Here is a 20665-nt window from a genome sequence, read left to right as displayed (position 1 = left end):
ACAATACCTATGAAAAGTTAGATTTGAGGGATTTTCTCCCCAAGGTTCTTCTGTACATTTAATCTATCTATCTATCTATCTATCTATCTATCTATCTATCTATCTATCTATCTATGTATATATATATACATACACACATACGTATGTATGTGTGTGGTGTGTGTATACACACATATATGTATGTGTATATGTAAGCATATATATACATTTTTATATATGTAAATATATATATAAATAACATTTATATCACACTTTAAGTTTTGCAATGTACTTTACAAATATTGTGTCATTTTATCTTTGCAAAATCCCTGGGGGGTAGATAATGTTATTATTCTCACTTAGCAGAGGAGGAAACTGAGCCTGAGGATGACTACTCTGGGTCACATAGCTAGTAAGTGTCTGAAGTCAAATTTGAACTCAGATCTTCCTGATTCTAAGTCCAATGGTCTATCCATTGTGCAAACCAGCTACCTCCTAGATTCCCAGGAAGCTGTTTTTAATGTAACAAGATGCCCATTAACATTGATAGGAATTCCCCATTCCAATATGTTGTATAAACTGAGGCTATGGGGCCCAGGTCAGCCAATCCAGTATGCTTAATCTACCCTCCTCCCACTCCTCACCCCAGGGGAGCCCTGTGGTGAGGGTCTGGGTGTACCCTGGGGTGGTTGTAGGGAGGAAAAATCTTAGATCTGATCCTGAAAAAGAAAGCTTAGTATGGCCAGATGGATTATACATGATGGAATCAATTAGCCCAATTTTTTTAAAAAGGAGGGAAAAAATGATTTTCAAAGGAAGATCTCCTTTCAAAACATTTGATTTTTTTCCCCTTTAAACTTATTTCCTACTCTATTAAGAGTAGTATGTTGAATTCTGAGTTTGGGGTACAGACCAAGGGACCAAGGAAAGCTGTTGAACTATTTGCTACCCACATTGCTCAGAAGCCACTGACAAAATGGCCCTTGAAATGTCATTGGGGTAGATCTTGGGTCTTTGACATAACTTGAAGTAATTGCCAGGATCACATGGACGAGGCAAGGAGTTGGGTGCTTGGCGTCCTTTTCATGGGGAAAAAGGATAGGTAAGGACAGTCAATAAATGTTCATCTGGCACCTTTTATGTGCTTAACAGAGGCTAAATGCTTATAAAACATGCGGAAAAACCAGAAGAAGGCATTCAGGAAGTTCATAAGTACTCAAGACTGTAGTAACACCTATGAAAATTCATAAAAAGTACAAAGCAGCAAACAATTGGGAGTCAAATTGTGTGGCACAAATGCTAAATATGACATGTAGGTCTTTATGGTACCCTAGCTAGAAGCATTTGACTGCAGGACAAGGAATAAGAATGAGGGTCACAGGGAGAGTTCAGGGAAAGTAGATCATTTTGTGACAGATCCTTTTTAGATTCCGAAAGAAGTTGAGAGCAGTTTGTCATGATGGCTAGAAAGCCAGCCTTGGAATCACAAAGAATTGAATTTAGGTTCTGCTTTTGACTTGAGTAAGTCACATAACTTTTGAATGGCATAGACAATCTTCTAAGATTATAAAATTGTAGAATAGGTCCTGATTTGATTGGGAGAGGAGAGGAAAGGAGAGATTGGTCAGAGAAATTGAATTGGAAGACACAAGTCTTAATTGCCAATCTGGACCCAGATTGCTGGACCCATAGTGCTCAGGACACAGTGGGAACCAGAGGAAGGCCAAGTGGCCTAACCACCTGCTCTGTCTCTTTCCTGCTGTTTTGAGATGCCCCCCAAGTGGCTTTTCTGCTATTTCCTGGCCCCAGTTGCCATGGCAACCCTTTGTGGTGGGGAGGGATGATGAGGGTAGAGGTAGGGGAGCTGATAGCCTGTGATGTTTCAGCTTTTATCCATGTCGACAGCCGTTCTGAAACTTTGAACTTCCTTTCTTCCCCTCCCTTGCTGACACTTGGGACTTTTCCCCTTGATTATTGTAGGGTGACTTCACATTACTGTGGTTACCATTCTTGAACTGATTAATGATGCTCAGAGTGAAATTACAGTCCTGAGAGTAACACAAATCTGCAGTTCATTGAGTAACCCAAGCATTCTTCTATCCTTTCCTCCTCCAAATAAAACTCCTCCAATTTTTTCACTGTTTTATGTTGTTGATATACAGGAAACTTAAAATCAGAAAAGAAGTCCCAACCCCTGGTGATATCTCTGCTCTAATCCACCCAAGTTTTCAACTCATTGGGATGATTGTCCCTTCCTAGCCTACTGTCCCCTATAGCCTTACATGAATTAGTTATCCTTCTTCCTGGCCATTGTTGGCAGTAATCTCGTAGTGGGGTCATCTCCTGTAGCAGCATGGTCTTCTTGGGTTCAAACCTTGCACCCTAGAACCAGCTGAATAAGAGAGCATGGTTACTAAATTCTAAGAAGAGGATTGAGAGATAATTGAATGTGACTTCAATGGTTCTGAATTTATGTATAGAAACTGAAAGACAGGGAAGGTGGATAGGGGATGAATTTTAACAATGTTGATATAGTCTAATTTGGTTATCCACCTTTGTACCTTAGCTAGAGCTATGAGTGATCAGGTTTCTTAGCCTAGTGTCATAAGGTATTTTTTTCCCCTCCTTTCCTACTCACCTATCCTACTCACCTATTTTTCACCCTTACATTCTACTAATCTTCTCTGTATTGGTTTGACTACAGAGGAGATATATATCTATATCTATCTATATATAGAGAGAGATATGGATAGTGGGAAAGCAAAAACAAAACTTTTTTTTAGTAAAATATATTTTTAAAAATACATTTTAATATTTTAAAAATATTTTTTAAAATCTGGAAAATGCTGCCTTCTCATTCCTCACCTAGGTCATTCTCTTTCCCTGTACCTTTGAAAATTAAGGAAAAATGAAACCCTTGCTACAAACACATAAAGTCTCGTGAAACACATTTCAACATTGGCCTTGTCCAAAAACTAGACATGCCTTATTCTGTATTCTGTCTTTCAATTCTCTAACAGGAGAGGGCATCATGTTTCATCATTAGTTTTCTGGAATTGAAGTTGACCATTCCACTCTCAGAGTTCCTAATACTTTCCAAATTGTTAGACTTTACTTATTTACATATTGCTATCTTTGTATGAATTGTTTTCCTAGTCCTATTCACTTTTCTCTGTATCAGTTTGTATGTCTGGCCACCTTTCTTTGAATGCATCTCTTTAATCATTTATTAAAGCACAATAGAATCCTATTACATTTATATGCCATAACTTGTTCAGCCATTCCTCAGTTATGGGCATCCCTTCAGATTACCATACTTTGCTACTTCAATAGGGACTATATTTTTGAGCATCCTTAAGGTTTATTTTGCCTAGGATGAATCCCTCCCTTTAATCCCCATTTCTCCCTTTTCATTCCTATTTCATTCCTATATGTTGAGTGAAATGTATTTCTATATCCTACTCTGTGGGTGTGGGTGCTTCTTTATGTGCATGCATGCATGTATATGTGTGTATATATATTCTTCCCTCCTTTGACCAGTTTAGATGTTACTGAGGTTCAAGTGTCAGCTGTTCCCCATACCTTCTCCTCCTAATTTGTATAGATGTCTACTTGCATACCCTATGTGAAATAATTTTCCCCACCCTTATTTTTCCTTTCCTTTCCTACTATATTTCTCTTCCCTTCCCTTTCCATCCTTCTTTTAAAATTATTAAAATATAACAGACTCACTTAGGTTCACCCCAATGGTGATAGAGCTCAAAGGGGACATATGTATCACTTCTGCAGACTAGAATATAAGCACCCTTCTTTAGTCCTTTATCATTGTTTATGTTTACCTTTATATGTTCCATTTAACTCCTGTGCTTGAACTTCAAAGTTCATAGCTTTGCTCTTTTCATCAGAAATGCTTGGATGTCCTCCCTTTCATTAAAAAAATCCATTTTCCCATATGTAGGATTATACTCAGTTTTTCTAGACAAGTAATTCTTAGTTATAAGTTCATATCCTTTGCTTTCTGGAATATAATATTCCAAGCTCTCTGTTCCTTCAAAGTGATGGCTGCTAAATCATGGGAGATTCTGACAATGGCTCCTCCTTCACTGAGTTCTTTCCTTCTGGTTCCTTGTAGTATTTTTTATTTGACCTGTTGTCTCTGAATTATAGCCACAATGTTCCTGGAAGTGTTTTTTCCCCCAGAAGGTGATTGGTGGATTCCTTCTATTTCCATTTTGCCTTCTGGTACTGAGAGATCTGGGAAGTTTTCTTTGAAGATCTTTTTTTTTTTTTTTTTTTTTTTTTATGAAATATGATGCCTGTGCTCTTGTTTTGATCAAGGTATTCAAGTAGTCTTACAATTTTTTCTCTTTGATAAATTTTGACATTGATTTAATATTTCTTGTCTCATGAAGTTATTGGCTTCTTTCTGGTCCATTCTAATTTTCAGGGAACTTGTTGCTTGTGCCCAGCTGTAAATTCCCCCTCCAACTCTTTCTTCCGTAGCTCTCATTTCTTGTCCAAGTTTTTCCTCTAGCAGTCTCATTTCCTTTAGAGGAATCACTTTAACCTCCTGTTTCATTTTTTTCCCTAGGAATTCTAGTTGAATTTGACTGAAGCTATGTTTTTCCTTTGAAGCTTTTCTTAAAATTTTCTGCTGTGTTTACGTCTTGAGCATCTTTGTTAGCATAATGGCTTTTTGTAATGAGATTCTTTTTTAAAAAATCCTTCTCATTTTTCCACACCACTTCCCAACTTTGGACTTGATATTATGGCCTGATTCTATAAAGTTCTGTAGGGAAGGTCTAGGCTGGTCCTTTTGTTGCTTTACTGGGGTAATGAGTATAGTTCTAGGATCTCAGGGACAGCTCAGACTCAGCACCTATGTTCTTTCAGCATTCTTAGAGTGGTTTGATCCATGGTAAAGTGTGATTGCTGCTCTTCTGGTGTGAGCTAACTAATTACCTGACCTAGGTTTGGGTTTGAACAAAAGTGGATTGCTGCTAGACTGAGCCACTATTAGCCATCTGGAAAACTCTGTTAGTTCAGAGTAACAGAACTGCTAGCTCCCTTTTGGTATGGGATTGCTGTTCTGATTATTTTTCTGAAGGCTTCAGAGTAGCTGGAAGCTAGAACTGACATCGTGCTCTGCTCCTGGGATCTGTGTCACACCACTGTGGAGGGGAGGATGAATGCAGTTCCTCTCTTCTGTAAGCTCTGAATCTTTGATCAGGAACTGGGTTACTACTGGCAACAAGGCAGACAGTTTGCACCTGTTCTAGTCATGGTATTCTGGTATGTGTCCACGAGTTTCTGATATGGTTCTGGGACCATCCCCTGCCCAGGTTCACAGCCTTTCCTTGGTGCTAGTGTCCTTCACACCCTACACCAGGTCCCATCCCCAGTGTCCTTTCTGTCTGTATCCCTGTGCAGTCTTGGGCTGGAAAAATGATTCACCATGTTTTTTTGTTTTGTTTTTTTTTAAATTTCCCTGTCAGAATTTGATCTGATATGTTTTCTAGAACTGTTTGGATGACTTTTTTTGGTGGGAATGAGGGAAATGGAGCTCATCATTGCACTGATTTCTGTTACTCCAACACCTTGGCTCTACCCAAAAACCCTCCAATTTTTTTACCTTTATTTTCTTCTTCTCCCCCTTTTCAAATTTCCCTACTTTCTTCCTTCTCTATTTCTCCTTTTTTTTCTACTGCCCTGCTTTTTCCTTCCCTTCCCTATTCTCCTCCTTTCCTTTTGTAAATGCTTATCTCTTTGGTGCTATTCTGCATAACGGACAAAAGAAGAGGCACCAATTTTGTCCTTGATCCCTGGAAACTTATGATCTAAAACAAACAACACAGATACTGTTGGAAAGGAATAATATTCATATAGTACAATAGACATTGAACAAGTGCATGAACCAGGGTAATGACTTTAGCACTTCAAGTAAATCCTTTATAGGGGATTTAGAAAAAGTCAAGGATGATTAAGTATCTTGTGAATGATCAGAGGCAGGAATCTAACACATACCTTCTTGAATCCAAGCTTAGCACTCTAATTTCAGTGTTACACTCTATCACCCATCCTTATTAACAATATAAATACACACGGATTATCTTCCAGAATGAAGGACAAACACAACCACAAGGTCATGCTATTCAGATTCTACCCTTGAAGATACTGACCATCTTTGTCTTTCCTTCTTTTGCAGGTATTAATTCATTAATAGCACACAATATCTATGAGGCTGCCTATCCACTTCACGATGTAGGTATCCTGTTATCATTATCATTTGAAAAACAATTTAAAGCAATTGAAAAAACAACAGGTACCACTTTGCATGTATATATGAAAGTCATGGCTCTGATATCAGCAAGAATATGTGTGTGTGAATGTGAATATGTGTAACCCTATAACAATATCTGAGAAGTTAATTCAGTAAGCTCATAGCCTGTTTGTATGTTATCTTAATTGTTGCTACTATAAATGTGAAATCCTTGTCCAAATACTAGTCCAGTGGAGAAACTGAATTCTGTCATATTTGGCATTTTCAGTTAAAATAAAGCCACAGTAAAAGAAAAAAGTCATAGCTAAATGAAAACATGACTCATTGGAATGGTAAGTCTAGAAATTAGTGGAGCTGGTATTACTGGGCACCCAGAGGCAACAAGCAACATTATTTCATGAAACATTTGGTCATATTGTCACGATGACTTACAAAGCAAACATGGTATGTACATGAACATCTTTTTCAAAAGATGAGGCATAGAAGTTCCTGATACAAGAATTTCAGTTCAAATCAATGCATACTTTAATGGTCAGGGACTTCAAGGCAAAGGTAGTCATAGAACCTGATGATGAAGGTTATGACAAAAAAATATGATTTAGGATTTAGAAATAAATGAAGATAAAATCTCCACAAGCAGCCTCACAACTCTATAGTCTGCATACTTTCTTCAAGACAGTTGTCAGGAGGGTCTGGATAAGGTGAATATCGAATACCATTATAGAAAAAGAGATTGTTTATGTTCTAAAAGATCAGTTGTCAATGTGGGAGTTGTTTCTGAATCCATTGTTTATATAGAATTAGACTTGTGAGGACAAACATAAAAATCAGTACCAAACTGGAAAGATAAAAGTGAGAAGATAATGGCATACAGTTCAGGTAAACTCTAACCCATTTAAATAGCATAGTAAGACCAAAGAAAGGGGCGTTGAGAGGAAGAATTAAAAGAACAGACATTTGCATTCACTGTTGGCATTTCCCAAGGAATTTTAATCAATGTAAATGTCACTAGAATGAAAAATTCGAAAAGAGTTTAAAAACGGCTTCAATCAGCAGTACTCTCTCTCTATGCAAGCAGAGAGACATGGAGGCCCCAGGCAGCATGAGTTAAGGATAGGAACTCAGTTTTTAAAGTCTTATGGAGAAAGATGGTGGAAGATTATGAGCCATGCACTTCACCTAGCAGCGAGAAGCAGTTAGAGGGGAAACCACGTTTATAAAGAGGCTGGGGAGAGACACAATTAAGCCAGATCATCCTAAAGACGAAAATGAAAGAAGGAGAAGAAGGAACAAGACCAAAAAAATGGAAAATATGTGGAAATTTTCATAATTGATTCTGTTCTCCATGAATTTCATTGGAGTGACCACATTTGGAGTCTTAATACCATAATCCTCAGCATGCTACACGAGGATGTAGCAATGGCACTAAAGAAACAAAAATGCTGAGAGCAGCTGGACCAACTAAATATGCACAGGGGTGATCTGTGTTGGAAGCAACATATTGGTGTTTGTTAAGAGACTGATTCTCTAGATCTCTGAAAGAGGATAGGACATCAAATGCTTAGGGAAAAACGCAGACCTTTTCATTTACTGAAAAAAGGTCATCAAGGAAAAAAATAACTACTGATCCATATGCTTATTTTTTCATTTCTAGAAAATTTTTGTTAAAATTATCCACCCAGTGTTTGAGGTCATATTTGATGGAGGTTTGGAATGAGAACAGGCAGACTTTCATGAATGATAGTCTATACCAGAGTCACATAATTGACTGGGAGGTATGAAAAATACAAGATCTCACTGTGCTTATTGATGACTAATTTAAAAAAAAAGCTAAACTTCAAATTAAATTGGTTTAGTGGAGCAAAATGCCACCTAAAAGCTCTCCTCCAATAAACTATTTCATATGCATATTCCAGAAGCATGCAATATTCCTTGAGAGATGTAACAACATAAATAATTGTGTTTGATTGTCAGAGTATTAACATCAAGGAAGGCGCAAAAGCAGGAAGACATATGCTTGTCAAAGATATTTTCACTGACATGGAAGCTATGTAGTACAGAATCCAAATAGAAAGGGAATTTCCTATAGATGGTGGGGTCCTTCAGATATTATTGTCTGCAAATGACATTGTGTTAATGCCATCAAGCCCCTAAAGACTGCAGAGATTCCTCAATGAGAGGCATACTCAGAGAGTTCTAGATGACTATCCCCCAAGGTGGGGGGGAACAAACAAACAAGTGGATAAAGAATACATATTGTTTGACTATGATACGTAGTTGAATTGACTGCCTGTAAAAATTTGGTCCATAAGTACATATATCTTGGACAGGCAGTGCAGATGAACAGTGAACTTGGCTTAGAATTAAAGAGGATTGGATTAGATTGCTTCTGGGAAACTATATCATGCTTTTAATGACCCAAACTTTCTTTCTGAAACAAAGATCAGTTTTTTAGCAATGATTTTCTTCTGGTGGCAGCAAATCATGGGAAATATACTCCCCAGGAATTAAAATTGAGGGCCACTCAGAGTTCAGTGGAGAGGTAGTGTTTCTGCAATGTATCACTAACCAACCAGGGTAAGTGGTACAACAGATATCATCAGGGATATATGTAACTGAAAAAGGAGGCAGGCTGATTGTGTAATGAGAGCAAGGGGGTAACTGATAGCCTGTGTGCTCTTTTGGTATCCATGTAATGTCAAGACATCTAGAAGAAAGTAGTCAGTTAATTGGATGACCCTCCTAATCCCTTATGGAGAATTTTTGGGTGGACATGGACAAAAGCACACAGGATTAAAAGTAAGGTGTGGGTGGTTTGAGATCTGCATCATTGGAGGGAGTACCTACATCAATCTTATTGCAGATTTTTGGCGTTAGAAGTCATGAGAGAGATTCCTTCTACTTTGTCAGGTCTGTGAATAGAAAGATAGGACTAGCATTACCAGTGAGAGCAGGGGTAGTAGGGATCAGGGAAGGTATCATGGAAGAAATTGCATTTGAGCTGGACATTCAAGGATGGGCCAACTTTGGGAAAAGATGGAACATAATACATTAGAGCCATATGGAAAGGAGTAAACAAAGGCAGAGACATGAGTAATCAAGTTATGTTTAGGAGATAAATGATGGGAACAGAATTTGGATTTTATTCAGTAGACAATAAAGAGCTACTGAAGACTTTTGAAGTATAGGAAAATTTATCTGATAGGGGTGGGATGAATGTTTCAGAAAATAGAAAAATGAGAAATGGGAAGATCCATTAGTAGATTGTTGCATTAGGAAAAGAAAGACATCAGGCCACCGATAATCACCCTTAAGCTAAGAGGGTTCAGAAGAGAGAAGAAAAAGGAAAGGAAAGGAAAGGGAAAAGGAAAAGGGAAAGGAAAACAATCTAGCCAGTAAAACCCAAGTTACCTGGGCATTTTCTGGTCATCCAAATTTACCTTCCTTTGGAGAGGAGAAGGAAGGGGAGGGGAAGAAAGGAAGGAGAAGAGGAGATGAGTTACCTGTTTAAGGCCTATTCAATGAATGGGTATTACCTCATCCTAAGTGTGTACCTGAATCGAGATGGCGCTGGAGGAAAAGTGAGGCCGGTGACCTGCACAGCACTCCCTCACTCAAAACTAAGTCAAGTGCAAGTCATGTCATCATGTCTCTGATGCCATGGTCTTCTTCAGCAATGAAGTATGAACATGACAACTTCAGGTAATTGGTAATGAGGATTTGTGCTAGGAGAGCCATGGGTAAAGAGTAGATAGGACATATGTGGGAGACATTGCAGAGTTAGAATAAATAATACTTTTGAACCAATTTGACATAAGTCTTGAAAACTGAGAAGAGCAGAGATAACGGTAAAGCTTATGGGAGACTGCATGAATGGTGGCTCCATTGACACAAAGGGGCAGAAAATAGAACAGATTCTTGTGGGGAAGATAATAAGCTTATTTTGGAACATGTTCAGTTTAAAGTATTAATATGGACAGTATTCTGTGACTCAAAGGATAGGTCAGGTCTGGAGACATAGATTTGAGAGTCATCTGTAAGATGAGATCTTTGAGCCCATGGGAAAGAATGAGATTTCCAAGGGATAGGAGGTAGGGAAAGAGAAAAAGGAAAGCCAAATACAGAACCTTGGGAAAGCCCAACAGTGAAGAAGATAGAAAAGTAGTCATTATTGAGGTAGGAGAAGAATTAGTAGAATGTGGTAAATAAGGTAAGACAGAAAAGAATATCTAGAATGAAGGGATGATTACTATTGTCAAATCTTTCAGGAAAGGTAAGGGAGTTGAGGAATGAAAAAACCCCCACCATTGGCTGGAACAAAAAGCTGCCTCATATTAAGGAGAGAATGGGTGCTGGGGAAGTGAAAGTACCAGATAAAGATAACTTCCTTAAAACTTTTGTCAGCAAAGGCAATGCCAGGGATGGAATGGTAGCTAATAGGGCAGAGGAGTCAAAGGAAGGGTTATATGGGGGGACCGTTGTTGGAGAGAATTGAGTATGTCTTACAGATAGATGGGAAAGAGCCATTTGGGGAGATAAAGAGATTGAAGATGTATGAAAGAGAAGGGGTAATTACTGGAGTAATGTTCTGGAAGAGGCACGAAGGGTTCAGATGACAGGAAAGTTCAGGGAGAGGAATTAGCCCTAATAAGGAATACAGATGTCTATTTTTTGAGATGAGGAAGGGAAGAGGAGAGATGGGGTGAAAATGCTTAGAAATTTCAACTTATGGAGGGAATCTGAGAGAACTTCCATCCAATGCTCTCAATCTTCTCAGTGAAATAGGAGGCTAAATGTTAGTGGTGGGGGAACATTATTTGTAACCTCAAGAAAAGAAAAGGTTTAGCCTGATCACAGAAATGAGGCAGAGTCAAAGATGAAAGCAGTGAGTTGATCACTTATTGTGAGTGGATGAAACCAGCTTGATTTCATTATATTTTTTCATTTTATTTCATTACATTTTTCTAGTGACACTCAACAGTCTTGGATAATGAGTGGAAAAACTGGATGATGGGTCAAAAAAGCATGGATAATTGAAATCCATGGATAATTCTCTAACACATCTTTTGTTATTCCCAACATGTGATTTCATCAGTGTAGGGATTTTTTTAGGGGGGAACCTCCTTTATTCAGATCACTGACTGTTCTGCAAGTTAGTCTTAGAAACTTGCCATAAAGAGGTTAAATATCCTGCTCAGGGTTATACATTCAGTATGTGTCATAGGTGGGACCTGAATCCAGAACTTCCTGACTAGAGGTTAGCTTTTTCAATCACTTATGCCAAGTTGCCCCCTTTCCCCATGTCTGGACTTTTGTCATCAGTTTCTAACACAGTTAAAGATATATGTGTGTGTATATATATATATATCCATTGAATTTGATGAGCCTCAAGCATTTCACAACAAGGGTCAAAATAGATTGTCCTTAGTTTAAGTTTTCTCCTTTCCTTGTCTTTGACCTGATGGAGGGATGAAAGAAAGTTAATCATTTAGATGGTGGAAGGAATGATGGAGGTAAAAGAAAAGAAGTCAAAAGCTTGGATAATCTACAGATGACCTCACTTACCCTGGATTAATTAAGAGGGGACTGTACATGATATCTGGATTGATGGCATAGAAATTTCTCATCTATGAATTTTTTTCCCTCACAACTTTGGAAGTTCTTTTCATAACCATAGATATGGTACATGGACATAGTAGGATAATTCATATAAGTCAATTAAATAAATTTATAGCAAACACTATTATCGAACATGAGCTTTTTTCTGAAAAAGACATGGTGGATACATTCTACATGGGAAAGATGTCAATTGATAATTACTACAAATGTCTACTGTATTACTTAAAAAAATAGATCAAGAATATGGAGAAGTGTGGGAAGATTTACATAAAGCAAAACAAACAGAACCAGGAAAACATCATAGATAATGTCTATGACAATGTAAATGGAAAGAACAATAAAAAATTGATACTAAATGCTGTGTAATTAAGATGACCAAGACTGACGCCAAAGAAGAGATAGGACAATGCATGTCCTATTTGTTGTGGTTGGAGACTGTGAACTTGTGAAACATTATATATAATTGGTTGATGTGTAGTCTAGGTTAGTTTTGTTGAACTTTGTGTCTTTTTTCTTTGTTATAAATGAAGACATTTGATTGAGGGAGGGTGAATATGATGGGAAATTAAGATGGTATAAAAACATCAATAATTTAAAAAATAATAATATTTCTGATGGGTCAGAATTTTAAAAAGCTTTGGGACACCAGTTCTCTATTTTTTGACTCATCCATTATCCCTCCCTTTGCTTCAGGGTGAATATGAAGGTCCTGAGACTGACATGAATGACAGAAAGGTAAGCCTGATATATAGACAAGGCTATATAGACTTAAGATAGTGTATTGTGTGCCCATGAGAACAATGAGGGAATGGAGAATTGGGAGGAGCTAAAGAGGTGAGACATTCACCTTTAGTGTTGGGAATTTCTTTGTGGAAACTCCCTCTACCAAAATAGATTAGTACCTCTGTAACTTACAGTCTTTAAAGAGTTTCCTGGGGGGACACTGAGCTGTTATCCTGACTGATCACTCACTCATCTGTTTGCTTGCTTGTTTGTTTATTTATGTGTGTGTATGTGTGTTTATCTATCGCTCATTTATTTGTATATATCTGTCCGTCTGTCTGTCTATCTGTCTATCTATCTATCTATCTATCTATCTATCTATCTATCTATCTATCTATCTATCTATCTATCTATCTATCCATCCATCCATCCATCCATCCATCCATCCATCCATCCATCTATCTATCTATCTAGTTTCCTGACTATCTGATTGAGAACAACGGTGTGGGGTGTGTTCAGGGAGGACCAGTACTTTTTGGTGTGATGGCTGCTGAGCCCTTTTCAGGGCTCTTTCCACCTTTGGTGTCCACCTGTTCCACTCAACCTGTGGTTCCAAGAAGCTGCAGCATACAGAGGACCACACCCCAGTAAACCATTTTGACAGATGGGCCAAACCAGGTTGAGGGTAACCAAGGGGTCTCAAACCCATTGATGAGTTAGGGGGGTGTCTACCTCAAGCATGTGAAGACTTGCTCTGGTGGAATGGGCAGATGAGAGCAATTTGTTCCCAAAGCCATGAAGGCAGCTGAAGGAGGCAATGTGGAGCTCATAGAGCTTAGTTAGACACTGAAGACACCAAGATCATCGACTGCATCCTGAGCCATCGCCAGCCATCTTGGTTCTGTCCTGCCACTGGACTATGATGACTCTGAAGGAGAGAGTGAGGCTGATGACTTAGTGCAACTCTGCCTCACTTAAATCCAATTTATGCACGAATCAAAAGACATCAAAATAAAAAAGACTGAGAACAAAACAACTTCATACACCAGTATTCACTATTTTGCTCAAACTTTACCCCTTGCTTGGGGATTTGTCTTTTTAGAAGACAAAATAATGTCCTAAGATAAATACTGGAAATTAGAACCCCAGTCTTCTCTTTCTTCCACATTCTTTATATGTGACTAGTAACTTTACCTAGGTTGTAAGCTCCTTGAAGGCAGAGATTCTATATTCTATAAAATACCTTGTCCAGAACATTGAATATAATAAGTGGTCCATAAATATCCATTGCTTGAGTGTCAGAAAATCAGAACTTTCAAGTTAGAGGGGAGCTTTCAGGCCACTGAATCTGACTCCCTCATTTTACATGTGAGGAAACTGAGACACAAAGTTATGTGACATTCAAGATCACACAGTATCTGTATGATCAGAATTTGAATATTGATCTTCTTAAGTCTTTAATTGCCTTGATATAGGAACCATTAGAAATATTCTCTAGGCTTCAGTTTCTCTCTCTGTGCACTGGAATCCTCCCTCTGTACCACAAACCTTTCAGGGGAGAACAGCTGTACATTTCCCCGGGTATTGATTTCTCATATGTGCTAGAACTTTGGGATGAAAGGAGTGACTTTTAAATGCCATTTAAAATTTGCTGTTTTAATATAGAGGGTAAGAATGCTTACTTCAGGATTTCTGTGGCTCTGATAATTTACAGCACCCTTCAAACTCCTTACGTTTTTTAAAAATTTGTCTTCTTATCTGAATGTGCAGGGGATATAGGGTGTAGCCAATACCTATAAATGAGTAACATGGTAGAGAGAGAGAGAAAAACTTATTAAAGGTCATCTGGGGACCTCTATAGTGGGGATGTCTTGTTGAAAAGTTGAACTAGATGATAGTGGAGCTCTCTTTTGAATCTTGAATTCAATGATTCTGGGAGTCAAGAATTAGGAGGAAAGGGGGCTCTTTAAAAAGATACCTTTAAATCATGATGAAATGTGCTACCTGTCCACCTGGCAAGTGATGGATTCACACTGAGTGTTGACACACAAACAAAGACACACACACAGATGTGTGTGTGTTCCTCTCTATACATGTATGCACACACATATATATGTACATACACATACACACACATATATAGGTGGTATATGTTTGTGTGTGTATATATGTCCATCTCTCTCTCTCCCTCTCCCCTCTTCTCTAACAGCAGCCAGCGGGAGAATTTCTTTTGCTTGTCTATAGACGTATATATTATGTATTATTTTTTCCTTTTTTTCAATGGAGGAGGAAATGGTAGATTTTTGATAATTGAAGCATATAAAATTTAATAATGTAGGAAGATATGATCACTTTCAGGCACAACACTCTCCAAAAGGAACCTGAAACCTTGGTGCACAGGGCAGGACTCTTGGTGGTCTATAGAAAGTCCCTCCTTTACACTTCCCAGGGTTAAGGAAGAAGCTGGTATAACTTGCCACCTTTGGACTGGTCTATCTTCCAACAGCTCAACAGTAGCTCATTGAAGATATCTTCCTACTTAATTTTGTGGGAACCTCCCAACATAACCCATCGGTAGGGGACGGTGAATTGGCTAATGGGTGGGCTAGAGTGGGAAGGAGGAGGAGGTGGGACCAAGACTTCCCCACCCCCTACCCAAAGCTGTTGTCTGGAAAAGCATTCATCCCCCAAGTTGCCTTTTGAATAGGTTTCTTTTTATCCTGCCTATTAGGCCTTGTTATGAAGTGTTAAGTATTAAAAACATAAAAGGTCTTTTCCAGAAATACTGCTGAGATTGCTTGCACATGTGCCCTCACTGCCTGCCCAGGGAATCTGCTGTAGTATTTCCTTGTCTTAACCTCATCTGTTTTCTATCTGATGCTAATAGCCTCGGTGTTTAATTTCCTGAAAAGTCCCGGATCAGATTTAAAGGGAAAGAGGGAAACGTTTCCATACTCCTCTTTCCCTATCCCATCTCACCTCTTTCATACCAACTATTTTCTATCTTCTCACTCTTCACATTTATTTGCTTCCCCTTTAAATGATGGTTAAATTTCTCTTTATTTAGGGATTCCCTGCTGAATATTAGTAAGCCTATCTGAGATTCTGTTTCTCACATTTGTTGGTGAATAATTATTTAGCCGCTCAGAAGTCAAATTCAGTCAAGCTTCACTTATCAGGCCTAGGAAAGGAGAGGCAGGGCATGAATAAGCCAAAACAACAGATAATACCTAAATTGCTTATGTTTAGCTTTGGAAATGATGATTTTGAAAACTGGTAAGTCTGCTTTCCTAAAGAGGGCTTACTTAAAATAATATTTAAGATGCCATAAATCATCTGGTGATGATGGGAGGATCCTTGGGCCAGAGATAGGTGGTGGGGAAAGCCAGGAGAGGCTTGAGAATTCTAAATACATTATCTAGAAAGGTTATAAAGGGTTTACTGAGGAGAGAAAGGGGTCTGTTCCTGTTGGTGCTGAAACTAACTTGGTGTATACATACCTACCCAAGCACACACACACAGGCCCACAAGTCCCCATGATGTTTGAAACAAAGCGCCTTTATCCTGGTCTAGGTGGATGATTTTTTGGAATCTGCTTTTCCAAGGGGAGAAAGAGGAAAGTTTAAGATCAGCCTCAGACCATCATCATTTTAGGAATGATGTTCAGTTCCCACTAGTATTTCTTGGGAAGTGTGTGTTTAGGTAGGTAGAAGATGACTTTGTTAGTATAGGGTTAGAAAATTTGGTGGAGGTGGGGGTTAGGGTCCCAATCCTGAGATTACTGAAACCTTCCCCTTTTCTCATTTATTTTAAAGCACCAATTCCTTTATAACATCTGTGCCTTCCTTCCATTCCATGGCCAGCTATCATACTTTGAATGTGTTTCCTCTTCCTTTCTGGATGTTTTAATCCTTCTTATCCATTAGCCAATCAACTGGCTTTTATTAAGACATTATAATGTGTTGGGCACTGTATTAGGATCTGGTGGTACCAAGATAAAAATTGAAATTGTCCCTCTCATCAAAGTGCTTTACAGTCTACTGGGGAAAGTATTTTGTATACATATAAGTAGACCCTCTACAGCCTACCCATTCTCCACACAGCTGCCAAAGGGATTTCCTAAAATTCAAGGTTGACCACATAACCCTTTTATTCAATAAACTCCATTGGATTAAGTAGGAAGTCTTCTGTTTGATGCTTTACACTCTTTACAATCTGGCTGTTTCCTATCTTTCCAGCCGTATTGTCCATTATTTACCTTCCTTAAACACTCCTTTTTGATGTTTCACACAGGAAAAATCTATTTTCTATCTCCATGCCTTTACATAGGCTGTCCCCAAAGCCAAAAATGCTGTCCCTTGTCCTTTCTGCCTCTTGAGACCTTCATAACCCACCTTCTGCATGAAGCCATTTTTCCCAGATGCTAATGCCTTCCTCCCACGAAGTTATCTTGCATCTGCTTTATATATGTTCTGTATATGAATATCTTAGATATATGTACATACATATACACATATATGTGCACATAGATGCATTTTATCTATATTTTTAAAATATAAACCTCTTAAGGACAAAGTATTTTAGTTTTTTTTGATGAGTAGTCTGGTGTATAGTTGGGAATGTCATAAATGCTTGTTGATTAGTTGACTTATACAGAATATTTATACACAAGGTAATTTTAAAGGTAAGCAGAATCAGGTAGGAAGATTAGCAATGGCCTTGTGTAGGTGTTGGTGCTTAAGCAGAGCTTTGAAGGAAGAAAGAAGCAATATTGATATCAGAGCATACTACAGACCCCTGAGACAGAAGACAGAAATAACTGAGTTCAGGAAATGGATCATGAGCCAAGTGTGAAGTCATTTTCTCGAATTCTCTCTCTCTGTCTCTCTCTCTCTGTCTCTCTCTCTCTGTCTCTCTCTCTCTGTCTCTCTCTCTCTCTTTCCCTCTCTCTCTTTTCCTCCCTCTCCCTCTCCCTTTCCCTCCCTCTCTCTCACTTTCTCCCCCTCTCTCTCTATCTCGCTCTCTGTCTCTGTCTGTCTCTGTGTCAGAACAATGAATAATTTGGAAACTCGCTAACTTTGATTTTAAAGAAGACTGGTATCTGAAAGATCATTCCATATTTCTTCTTCCTTTCTCAGCTAAATTCCTTGAGAAAGCTGTGGACACTTTCATGTTCTACTTCCTCTCCTTTCATTCACTTCTAAACTTTTGAAATCTGGCTTCAGACCTCATCATTCAATCAAAACTACTCTCTCCAAGTTTACTAAAAATCTCTTCAATGCCTTTTCTCAACCCTCATCCTTCTTGATCTTTCTGCAACCTTAGACACTGTTGATACCACCTTTTCCTTGGATATTCTTTCTTCTCTGTTTTTTTGTGTTTCTAATGTCTCCTGGGCCTTCTCTATGTCTGATAGTTCTTTCTCTATCCCCTTTGCTGGACCAGGTTTCACCTACTAACTCCTTACTAACTCTCTATGCTGTCCCATTTGGTAATCCCATCAACTCCCATGGGTTTCAATAATCTCTTTGCAGATGATTTCCAGCTTTCTCTTCCAAGCTATAGTCTTGCATTATCAACTGCCTTTTAGACTTCTTGAACTGGATGTTGTACAGGCATCTCAAAACTCAACATGTCCAAAACAAAACTCATCATTTTCCCCCAAAGCCTTCCCCATTCCTCATTTTCATATTCTCATCAAGGGCACTGCCATCTTCCCATAACCTCATTGTCATCCATGACTTCCTCAGTCATTTGCCTTACATATTAAATCTATTGCCAAGTCTTATGTAACATCTCTCAAATATGTCCCCTCTTTCTGCCACCACCCTGGTGCAGGCCCCCTCCTTCTCACACCTGGACTATTGTAATAAGTCTTATTGGTTTTCCACCTCCAGTCTCTCCCCCCTTCAATCCATCCTTCACTCAAGTGGTGATGATTTTTCTAAATCACAGGTTTGACTATGCCACTCTGCTACGCAATAAAGCTTCAGTAGTATTCTATTACTTCCAGAACCAAATGGAAAATATTTTGTGTGATCTGTAATGCCCTTCACAACTTGTCTTTTTCCTACCTTTCTAGCCTTCACTAGAAGGATAAAGTGTCATTCCCCTCCACGTACTCTATCTTACAGTTATATAGTTCTGTTTGCTGCTCCTAGAATAGGGCACCACATCTCCCAACTTTACCTTTTCTTTGGCTGCTCTCCCTCCTATCTTCCCTGTCCTCTTTCAAGACAACTCAATTTCCATCTTTTGTGGGAGTCTGTTTCTTGTGCCTTCTCTTTGAAATTACCTTCCATCCACAATATGTATCTCTTGTATAGAAATAATTATCTGTATGTCATCTCCCCCATTGGAACCTTGTTTACAGCACCTAACATAGTGCTTAGTATATATTAAATGTTTTTTAAAAAATGCATGTTGAATGACTGACAGATTTAGGAGATGCAAGCAATGACAGATATTGAGGATAAATGTGGTAGTATGGCAAAATGCTGTAAGGATAGTGTCAGGATTTGTTGAAGCTGACTAGGACTTCTAAGGATGCTATTCTTTTTATTATGTGAAAAAAGATAAAAAACAAAGGTTGATTGCTACTTCTAGAGAATGGCATGATGGTAACTAAAGACAGAAAAAAGGTAGAACTATTTATCTTATCCTTTGCTTCTATTATCTCTGGCAAGATAATCTTTGGACTGGCAAGAATCAAGGAAAAATGGTTGATTGGAAATTGACACCAAATATAACTAGTGAGTTTGTAAAATAAATAAGTAAAATACCTTGCTACTCTTAATGAGTTCAAGTCATCAGGTCCAGAAGCTCAATATCCTAGCCTACTGAAAGACTGATGAAATATGATTCTTGAGTCACTACCAAAGATCTTTGAAAGACTATGAAGTTTGGGAGTGGTGTCTCGGAACTGGAAAAGACAAATGTCTCAGTTTTCAAAAAAGGAAAGAGAATGGAATCCACAAACTGTAGGTTACTAACATAGACTTCATTTCCTGGCAAAAATTCCAGACTCTACTATTAGAGAGATGAACATCTTACAAAGGAAGTGGTCAGATGATAATGGGGCAGCGTGACTTCATCCAGAGCAGTTCTTGCCAGACCAACCTCATTTCTTTCTTTGACAAAGTTATTGGATTGGTTAGTCAGAGAGATGCTGTAGATACAGTTTATCTGAGTTCAGGAAAGCATTTGAAAATCTCATGTTATCCTTGTGAAAAACATGGAGGAATGACAGCTTGATAATGACAGTTAAATGAATTCAGTTCACTGTATGCTAGGAAGGGGATCTCCAGTAGAGTAAACCAGGGATTTGTTCTTGGGCCTGTGCTGTTTAATATTTATCAGTTATAAATTTCATGTCTGATTTTTGTGTTTGAACACATCACCTTTGTGAATTTTTTAAAGGTGCACAATGTGTGGCATGATAGCAATTCATCTTGAAAAATATCCAGGAGTTGTAGAGTATTAAAAGTTCGATATGACTCAAAACCATGATGTCCTTCCCAAACTACTTTGAACTTGGCTTGCTTTGAAAGGTACTGACTAGGAATGTAATTGTCCTACTCTACTATTCCTTGGTCAGATTCCAAATGTGGTACAGTAGTCTGTTCGGGGCCCTGCATTTTAGGAAAGCTTGACCATCTGAGTGGTGTCAGAGAAGCATGACAAGAATAGTTAAGGGCTATGAGACCAAGACAGATAAGAATTGGTTGAAGAGTTGCATATGTTTAGCCTGGAGGGAAAAACACTAGGGGGAGATAATGGCTACATGGATTGCTGTTATGTGGAAGGGGAATTAGGCCCGTTCTACTTGGAACCCAAAGAGGGTGGAAGTTATAAAGAGACATAGCTTGACTTGATGTAAGGTAAAACTTTCTAATAACTGGAGCAATTCAAAAGTTTAATGGGCCACTACTGGAGGCAGTGGGTTCCTCCTTTCTATAAGTATTGGAACAAAGGCTGGTTGAACGCTTCATTATGTTATTTAGGTCCTCATTGGAATAGGTCTTTGAGGTCCCTTTTAGCTATGAGATTCTGTAATTCAGTGGT

General features: G+C 38.5%; 1 protein-coding gene across 4 annotated transcripts in view; it reads left to right on the top strand.

The window, feature by feature from the left end:
* The window catches only part of ANO2 (anoctamin 2), a 578869-nt gene that overhangs the window by 212839 nt on the left and 345365 nt on the right, over positions 1–20665 (top strand). For all 4 annotated transcript variants that reach the window (XM_072653705.1, XM_072653706.1, XM_072653707.1 and 1 more), the window contains 2 exons: positions 6185–6240; positions 12572–12613. In XM_072653705.1, coding sequence (XP_072509806.1) covers positions 6185–6240; positions 12572–12613 — 98 coding nt within the window. The remainder of the gene's footprint in view (positions 1–6184; positions 6241–12571; positions 12614–20665) is intronic.

Source organism: Notamacropus eugenii, chromosome 3 (assembly GCF_028372415.1).
Source record: "Notamacropus eugenii isolate mMacEug1 chromosome 3, mMacEug1.pri_v2, whole genome shotgun sequence".
In the NCBI taxonomy this organism is placed as follows: Eukaryota; Metazoa; Chordata; class Mammalia; order Diprotodontia; family Macropodidae; genus Notamacropus; species Notamacropus eugenii.
The sequence above is the reverse complement of the archived record's forward strand: the minus strand, read 5'-3'. Positions and strand labels throughout refer to the sequence as shown.